We start from the raw sequence: 10,200 nt of genomic DNA on the forward strand, positions 1-10,200 counted from the left end.
AAAATAAATTGGAAGGAGAAAAAGTAATTTTCAAAGCACAATTCACAGGAAGCACAGGATGATTTACAGAAGCTAGAGGCTGCAAGCTGACAGGAAAACAGCTCCTCACAAATTACTTATCTTTCAGGTCAGTCACTTGAGAAAAATATAGGATGGTCAAGAATCACTACCAAGGTGTGATTTGTATGCAGAAGGGCTGCTGCTCATTGCAACATCTCTCTTGTAAAATACAGACTATGAATATGTATATTCCCTAGAACAACAGGGTTGCTTGTTTCCCTACTTTGTATAGATTTGCAGTTCTTCAAAGATAAACCAGTATTTTATGACTGAAAAGGCCAAAAATGCTGTAGAATGAGTATTTCCTTTCTATCTGATTAGCAGATTAATTATAACAACAACGTATTTGCCCCTGTTCTACACCCCTGTTACCAAAAAATGGCACGGGGTATAGCTTGTTCTGGACCTTTCCTTCTAAGGGGTTCTTAAAACATTCCTGGAAGTACCATAAACAAAAGTTTCCATATCTGGAATAAAGCAGCAGCACCAAACTGTACCAATGAAAAAAGCTAGTCCGATAGCCAGCAGGTACAAATGCACAACCTTTGTCATATAAAACTGTGCCTGAGGAATTAAAGGGAGACTTGAATCTAGTTTCTTTAGGTTCCTTACTAATAATTATTGTCTTGGGCCAATGTCATTGAAAGCCCATGGTAGCAGATACAGGATGTCAGGAAAGGTAGTCTGGATCTCTTGAGACGTATTTGGCATTTCCATAATTCAAACACAGTGTGGTGTTACTAACCTGCATAGTCACCATCCAGCCATTCCAAACAGTAGGAGAATCCTTTGAGCAGTGCTTCCATTTAACAGTTAACAGTTCTACTAAAATATGTTTTCATTTGCTTTCCTTTACAACATTTCAAATTTGGCCCACGTCGCTGCATTTACTCTGGGGTTTGGTTTTTGGTTTTTTTTTGGTGGTGAGCTAGAATATAATCTTACAAAAAAAGAGATACATTTTAGCAACTCTAACAGCTTGATTTGCAATAATTTGTCTACCTTTTGTCAGTACTAATTGTGCGAGATATGGAAAATAATTCAATTGCTATGACTGTAACCAGAAGCCCTAATAATAATGAAATTCGAAAGTAAAAGTAACATGCCAGATGAACTCTGCCCACCTAAACAAGACAGTAAGTGGCAGCTTTTTTATCTTCACAATTCTTAATTACATTTGTCTTTAGTGGCTGATCTGAAGTCTGGAGATGTCAGTGGTTGCAAGGAAAGGGAAGGACTGCCCGAGACAATGGCTGTCCTCACAGAGAAACGATCAAAGTTCATGGTGACATCTTTTTTTTTCTGCCTGGAAATGTTTTTTATGTGAAAGATGAAGATATTCCATGCATTCCAAGATTTCCCAACATTAAGAGGTCACCCAGAGCTAAGCCCTTCCGTGCTTATCAGCCTGTAATATGACAGTAGCACAGCACCATGCAGCAGAATCTATAGATAGCTACAGCAATTTGCCTCTGTACCTTGCAGTCTTGGCTTCCCCAAGTTTCAGCAGGCCTGTCTGAAACACAAAGTCAGATCAAGCCTACTCACGTAAACAGGTTGTTCTGTGTCACATCCTTACTTGTGCTATAACTTTAGAGCCCAGCTTTGCTGTCAGATCCACTCAGGAACAGGTTGTGGTACATGCAGCCTGGACTGCAGGACTGCATCTTTACTCCAGTGCTGTATTTGTCTCACTTTTGAGAGATTACCTTCATAATAAAGCCCATTTTTTTCCTGTTCAAATTAACAGCTGGAATATCTTCTTTTGGCATTATTTATAGCACATTATATGCTCGTGTCCTTTCAAACTTATAGACAACACTGTACCTTCAAACGAAGAAAAACAAAGAAACAGCTGCAATCTTCACTTGATAACATTTATTCAATATTTTCTGAAATAAGCAAGAATTTTAAGAAGCCCATAAGCAATCAAATACAGCCACAAAAACCCCATACTGATCCTAAATAAGAAGCACTATGAGAAATACACAATATTTCATGAAACAATACTGTACATCAACAACCTTTAGGAAACAAACAACTCAAACCATATGCTTAGTTTACTCACAATATAAAAAACTTTAACCTTTAAAGAAAAATATAGATTCAGTCCAATTGTAGGATCCAATCCTGTGCCCACTGAAGTCAATGGAAGTTCTCTCATTGATTTCAATGTTTAAAGGATCATGCCCTTACTTTGCCTCAAGAGGCACTTTAATTATTATACAAGGCCTAGCCTGAATACTATTACAAAAATGTCAAACATCAACTCAAGAGTATGTTTCAGCAACTTTCAGGAAATAATGGAGAAATAGGTTATCTATCCATGCATGGAATAAGGCAAAAGCTAATTCATTCAGATCAGGAATAATAATTTTTACTAGTTTCTTTTTCACAACACAAACATTTTAGACTTTTTTAATTAATGGATATATCATATTATGCTTCACATTTTTCCTACCTCTACTGAGAAAGCTGGCACTGACATGTCAAAGAACTCCTCATTAATTATTGTTTTCTGCTCTGTAACAACCACAAGAAACTCATCTGGGTTTAGTAATAGTGTCTACCAAGAAAAAAGCACACACTATCATAAGCTTATAGTTTATAGAGCTCAAGGTACATTAAAATGTAATTCATGAAGTTCACAAATTCTGTTTTAAAATATTTTTCCAAACTAAAAGCTGCAGAAAATTGGTTCTTAAATATTCTACAGAAAATTCTGAAGCATCTAATGGTTTAAATTACTTATTATGCTTTCTTCTTAAAAATATTTAAATTAGGTTAGTAGCCCATCCTTTTGAAAAATAATCCAAAAAAGATACACTAGATTACAAATCTTTTGTCTTAATCAGTGTAACCAAAGGTTTGTCATCTGGGCTGTAATCTTCATAAGCAATGGGGGTTGCATCATACATTGCAGGTCGGGATTTCTTGCCAAACCTGGAAACAAAAGAAAGCTTTTGGTGACATACAGAAGCATGAATGAGTTAACGGCAATAACCCACTGAGTTATGGTATGCGGTCAGAAACAAACCCAGAGAGCCTAGATAAATTCTAAGTTGTATTGCAACATGCCAGAAGTACAGAAGTTTAAATATCTGAACTATGACTTTTGAGATATACATATCAAATAAAAAAAAAAAAAAATCTTCCTACAAACAAGAAACAGATCCCATACCAAAGGCTACAGGAATTCTGCTGTGGAACTCAGCAGTATCAGAATATGGGAAGACTGTGGAAGGCAAGAGTGAAACTGATACAGTTTCAGCAAGAGGTTAGCCTGCTCTATCAACTGATATTAAGGTCAGGTCATATATATTTACAAAAGTAAATAATAGAGAACTATGTGACATTTGCATTTGGAAATGCAATAGTTGTGCACTGAATTGAGTTATAAGCCACAGACAAAGCTTTTCAAAAATGAACTTGAAGTCTTTTTTCACCTGACCCACTTGAGAAGCACATTTGAATTATCCATGTGCTGCATGCTATTTGGAACACTGGCAAAAGTAATGGCAGTTAGGATATTGCAATGCCACATAAACATACTAATCTAGCAAAGGTTCACAAGCAACAGAATCACATCAGCAGTGTGCTCCTCCTGGGCAACCATCACTGCTAAGCACCAGGCTGTATCTGCCTGTGCAGAGAACCCCTACAGCTGTATCATTGTGGCCTCAGTGCTGGCATATTCAGAACTCCTTTAGGTGCCTTTGTACTGCACAGACAGTCTATCTTCTTTCTGATCACTTATTAAGATATAAAAATCACGCAAAAAATGCAACTTGAAACTGGAAAAATTACTAAAGTGTTCCGACTACAATTACAGGAGCTTTAAATAACAAAAAGGAACACAGGAAAATGAGGCAAAAAAGGGTCAAGTCTGCTTTTCCTTATGGACCTGATGTAGACAATATATTAACACAGAAACAGAAAGACTTATTTATGTAGTGATCCACACTAAGGATTCTTTTAATCCCCTTCTTATGTACCACATTAAGTCTATATTAAAGTTGTGCACACTGGAAAGTGAGATTCAGAAAATTCAGATTTTGAGGATAAGATTTAGACCAAACCAAAAGTAACTTGATTTTCTTCCAAGATTTTAATGCAACTTCCTGACTGTTGCATTTCACTTCTTGGCTGTTTTCAGTGACCTAGAACTGTTGACAAAAGTAAAATGGCTGGAAGCATTATGATCTGTATGGTGGAAATTTCATTCTTCAAAGTACTTCAGCTGTCAGTAAGGCCACACTAGATACAGTTCCATGCATGGATGTCTGCTTTCTTCCATAGTTTACTTTAATAAATACAGACAGGCCACATTCGCCCATCAGCGTCATGATAGATAAACCCTATTTTCTGTAAATGAGATAAAATTCCAAGAATTGGATGAAGGAATCAAGTTACGGCATATTACTAAATCAGAGGCAGCAATGAATTATGAATCATCCTTTTTCTCCATCACTCTCAAGGGTTTAAAGGAAATAGAGCTTTGCATAGATACAAATGACGATGAAATTTCTCCAGTGATTTAAGTTAAATTTTGCCCTTCCTGACAGGTAGAGAACACATGGCTTGTTGCACACGGTGAAGCAGTACAAAATCTGTTCTCTTGTGTAGGTCAGGGTTGACATGTGCCCCTCATTAGGAAATGCTGAGAAAAGACCGCAGCACATGTGCTAGTTGTTTGTGGCCTGGCTGAGCCATCTCGCTGGCAGACCGCATTGCTTTGATCAGGCAGTTCAGAAGCCAGTCCCTGCTCCTAACAGTAAACAGAGTTAACACAAACCTCCAAGGTCTCAAACCAGGATTGTTAAATGGGAAGCCTTAGTTCAGTGGGTGAGTATCTGGTAGGATTGCACAAGAATGCTATTTTATCATTTAATTGATGACATAAAAGAAAACATAAAACAATTACCAATACAATCTACAAGAGACAACAATTCAAGGGGTAATAAGTAGTGAAAAGATGCAGGGCCCTGCTACAGACTGTACTGGATCAATTAATAGGCTGCTTCCAACAAAAGCACGTGCAAACAAATGAATAAAGATTTCTTCCAGTGGAACCAAATACAAGATTATTCGTCTAACAAAGAGTATGCACCGTGTGGGGAAACCTCAGTCCTAGGAAGCGCTGAGTCTGGAAGAAGACTGGAGGGACATGATGGATAATCAGTTTAACATTAGTTTTAATGCCATACTGTGTCTGATGAACAATAATGTGCTTAGATCAGTAAACAGAGTGCATCAGGATGGCTAGGGAAGTTCTATGGCCTCTCCATTTAGCATTGACGTGTCCATAGTGTTCCTATGTGTCACCAGAGATACTTACTGGTGACACAGGGATCGTCACAAAGTCAAGTAAACGACATGAGAATTAGAAAATATATTTTGCAATGAAATATTGAATAAGAGTGACCTGTGTAACTTGACAAAGAGAGTCCGAAGGTTCCGTGACAATTTGGGGGACAGTATATACTCAGTGTAGGAATTTTTCTTGGCACAGGCAGCTCCACGTGTGCGTGCATGTGTGTATATGTGTGTGTGTGTGTGTATGACGGAGACTGCAAATGCTACTTCACATATGCAATGGGCTTGCCCATCCACTTCCTTAGAAGGACATTTCAAAAGATGGCTAACCATAGAGTCATTAACCTCAATAATTCCATTCAAGTAGAAGACTTCTGAGAACATTGGATGGCTGAACCCTGAGGAAATGGTATCCTCCAGCTTCTGTGGGATAGGCTGGAATTCAGAATTTCCCCAGAAGCAGAAGAAAGAAACCACATGTTGCTACTCTGTTCAAAACCAGCAACTGGTATAAGGAGTCCCCAAACAAAGTTTAAACAAGAGAAGGAAAAGAGAGAGACCAGAATTAAAAAAAAAAAACAACAAACAAAAAACACCCCCGCATACCCACAGGAGGAAGGAATTATTTTTGCCTCCACAGGAGGAGAGTAAGAAGATTAATTTCCTCTGCATTACTCAGAGAAAAGGCCATGTGTGCAAGTGGTATTTTGTGTTTCTTAGCATAATTGAACTATAAACCTAAACTTCCAACAAACTTGAGACTCTGGTAGAGGGTGTATATAAGCAATTGGCAAGTACTGTGGAGACCAGAGTACTTGTGCATGTGATCATACTTCCACAAACAAGTAGCTGTGACTGAAAGTCATCACTGAAACCTATGTCAGGAAACGGTAAGAAAAGAGCATGTGCTGAAGCTCATCAGATTCAGGAAGCTGAGGATGTTGCAGTCTATCACAGCCGACTCCAACACAGGCATGTGAAGAATGTGCAGTGGAGAGAAGCTTACCCTGCTGTGACAAGATGACTTAATCAGAATCTGATGAACCAGACTCTTCAACCGACACATAGACAGAAGTCAGCACGTGAAAGTAAAAATTAAAGAAACTACACTGTAAGTAGTGCATGAAGTCTAATGCTAATGATATCTAGACACACAAAAAGTTTACAGTAGTACAATCTCCATAATCAGGTATTTTGTGAACTCAGTGTGGATGCTTTTCTGAAGTGAACGATTCAGTTTCAACAACAGATCCTGGTTCCAATTCAGTGAAGTCTTATGGCTGCAGGAGCCAGTGGTCAACTATTTCAACAGAGTGTTCTCTGCTGGCTTTAAAATGTATAAGCTTTAACATAAAAGGAGTATTTATTTACTGTCTGCATAACACATACTGAAGAGAGCTGTGCTTCACCTGGTTAGAAAACTATCTAGTTCTGATCTGCTAATCCTAAAAACATTCACTAGAAGTAGACATTTACTAGCAAAGATCCTAGAGCATGTTTGTTTTCTCTTACAGCAAGCACCTTGATTAGTAAAAATTAAATTTTAAAAAGCGATCAAAAGACCTACTGAGAAACATGAACAAGTAACTTTAAAATAATTTACTGACTATGCAACAGGCATCCACATTCCCTGAACACCTACTGACTTTAACAGAAACCTTACATTTAAAGAAAATAATCTACTCACTTTTCCTTAGGTCTCCATTTTCCAAAATTACTAGTAAATTTGGGTATCTCACTGGGAAGAGGAATGATTTTCAGAATATGCTGAGAATCTATTATTTGAAAGTAGATCTCTTAGATACAGCAATTCTGAAAATTCAGACCTTGGTGTTTTTAATATACAAATTTAAGAGCTTATACAATAATAACTATAAAAGTTGTGCTCTTTTTCCTAGACTGAAATGACCAAAGCAGTTTTATGTCTTTCTGAAACCAAAATAAACACAATAATCTTTACACTAAACCTCTGTGAATTCTCTGACTTGGCAGTTCTATCTTGGATTTTTATAAGACATCCATTCTCTGAGAGGCACAGAGAATTATTTGGAATGAAAACATTTATTTTCATTTGCATTAAGTAGAAGGATCTTTCCCAAGATAGGGAAACCCTTTATTGACAGGTTCCAATAATGTAATTTTTAACTGCATAATATGGATCTGAAAAATCATCATGAATATATCCCAGTCTAAGAACTTCTTCAGAGGTTATTTAACCCTGATGAAAACTTGTTTTCCTAAACTTCTGCTTTCAGTAATAAACATAGATTCACTCAGAGTAATCCAGGTAGTAGCAATAAAGACCTGAACTAGCCCAGCTTCCAAGATTTGAAAGGTTTCATACAGGAAACCTTACCATTTCCATTACCTGCCGGTGAAACTGTAAAAGGCAAGGAAAAGTCAGATTAAAAAGATCCTGCCTTGCTGGTACACTTTTCCTTGGTACCCTCAGATAGAAAGCTGCCGAATTTGCTTGAAGAAATGGGTAAGAAAACCCAGGTGTTTCACACTGCTCCTCAGGAGACCAATTCCAGTCCCCGGGGAAGTGCAAAGTACCACTTCAGCGAGTAGTAACTGAACAGGATTGACACATTCATCACTGCTGCAGTAGTAGGAGGGAGGTGTTTCATTTGAAAGATTAACAGTATCATTTTGCACCTTGCTCTCCACCCTTGGAGATGTGTAGTACATAACAGTAGACATTCAGAAGGCCAAATAATAAAAAACTATAAAGCTTTTTATGGGCCATAAAGCAACTCCCTCCTCTCCCAATACACTACTAAAGGAAAAAGGAGTTCTCAGGGTGTGTATGGTGTGGAGATGCTGAGCTCATACTAGAAGAGATGTCAAGGCTAAGTGGCAAAGGACACTTCAAGGGAAGACTTAAAGAACGGTGATTTTATTGCTCTGTTAAATCAACTATACATGTGTGTCTTTTAAAAATATTTACTTACTAATATATTTTGACAGCGAACAAATGTTTTATTGTAAATCTAGTTGGAACACTTTAAAGAGCTACTGCCCAAAGCTGTGATATGATTGACTGAGTCTGTAGGAACTCCTCATCTATCTCAGATAACTTTGACGACTTCAGTGGTGGTACAAATTAACCTATTTAATTTGCACTGAAACAGAACTGGCATATTCCAAAAATTAATTACCAGCATCACTAACCAATATGCACGCATTTCTCCGTGTCAATGCACAGGAACGTGTCTTCCTCCGTTCTTTTAAAAGCATTTTAATGGTAACACACATGAACACCCTTGTTGAAATCTGCAGTAATCTTGACAAATCAAAGAAATGGCAAAAAGAAAAAACAAAAATGAAAGTTCTACCCTATTAAGAGATAGGTTGAATACAGAAGAAACAATACTGGGTAGGAAGCAAAATGGCTTAGAGGAAAAGGTCTAACAGGTCACAAAATTAAATCATCAGTCACTAGTGTAATGCAAGTTAAAAAAAAAAAAGCAAGCAGGTTTCAAAAAAAAGCCATAAGTAAGATGCAGGAGGTGATCACTCAGTTCATTTGGTACAGGTAAAGCTTCAGCCAGAGAACTATCTCCAGCTTTAGGGAGCACCTTTCAAAAAAAGAGAAAGACAATCTGCAGTGTGTCCCAGGGAGACAATAAAGAAGCTGACATAATCCAGGAGATACTAGAAGAATGGGCTAGTTTAGGCTAGGGAAGAAAAAGGTTGGTTTGCTTTTTTGCTTTGTTTGGTTTTATTATAAAAAGGGGCGGGGGGGGACACAAGGCACCTGATGTACATGATTACTATAAAGGGAACAGCGATAAATTATTCTTCATGACAACCTGAAGAGCAGTAAGAAAGAAGCAGCCTAAATCATAGCAAAGAAAATCTAGGTTGGATTTTAGGAAAGCCCTTTCTAACTCTATTTGACTCCTTTGGAGGTTTTTAAATACAATTGTTGGCAGGGAGCTAGGTATATCAGCACTACGGCTTACACTTGAGTTCTTGAATCCCTCCCAGTCCTACATTTGTATTATTCTGACACGCAATGCCCTGGTTTGCAAGTGCTCCATTAAAATTAAAAGTAAAAAAATTACTATCTCTAGGAAAGCAAGTAAGAACGATCCTAATTTCGAGGCTAACAGGAGCACAAAAATGAGTGGTTTGAATCTGGTAAATAATCTGGTAAATTAGTCACAAAAATCAACGTGGCTTTGCTATCTAATCAAATTACTTGTGTGTATCAGTTAAAAGAGTATTTACATCCCAAACAGAAGATCTTACAAGGCTAAGAGCTCTGCATCTGTGCCCTCTTCACCAGTTACACCAAATAAATTCAGAATAACTCCCTCTGTTTTCAAGGAGTTGTGCTGGATTATCACACTTCAGATGAGAACAGAACAGGGATCAAAAAAGAACAATGAGCAATGCTGATGATCCTGTCTTTTCACAGCGAAGCAGCCCGTTCTCTGCCAACAGCAGTTAGATGCACTATGCATGGACTGAAATTATGTATCGTAACAGATTTCTTTTAAGTTACCATCCCCAGAACAAACCTGGCATGTCGGATAGAAGCAATTGCACTACTGAATTCACTGTCAATGCTTCTACAGTTGTAAAATTCTTCATAGGCTGGCCTGGAAGAGCCTTGATATTCGATGCGGCTGATGCGACATATTCCCACAATCAGAATGATCAGCATCAGGACAAATGCTACGCAGAGTGCCCCAATTATGATGTAGAGGGAGTGACGAGGCATATTTGTTAGACTCTCTGCCATATGCCCAGACTTCCACTGCAGATCTGCTGATAAGAAATAAAAGGATATCATTAATTAGTAATTTGTATCCT

At 37.8% G+C, this 10,200-nt stretch overlaps 1 protein-coding gene across 1 annotated transcript in view; it reads right to left on the reverse strand.

Moving 5' to 3' along the window:
• Positions 1 to 2,891: 2,891 nt before the first annotated feature.
• The window catches only part of DNER (delta/notch like EGF repeat containing), an 80,709-nt gene continuing 73,400 nt past the window's right edge, over positions 2,892 to 10,200 (reverse strand). The window contains exons 12-13 of the mRNA XM_035895213.1: positions 9,906 to 10,155; positions 2,892 to 3,003 (exon numbers count right to left, since the gene is read on the reverse strand). Coding sequence (XP_035751106.1) covers positions 2,892 to 3,003; positions 9,906 to 10,155 — 362 coding nt within the window. The remainder of the gene's footprint in view (positions 3,004 to 9,905; positions 10,156 to 10,200) is intronic.

This window comes from Egretta garzetta, unplaced genomic scaffold, assembly GCF_000687185.1.
Source record: "Egretta garzetta isolate BGI_Z169 unplaced genomic scaffold, ASM68718v1 scaffold425, whole genome shotgun sequence".
NCBI classification, from domain to species: domain Eukaryota; kingdom Metazoa; phylum Chordata; class Aves; order Pelecaniformes; family Ardeidae; genus Egretta; species Egretta garzetta.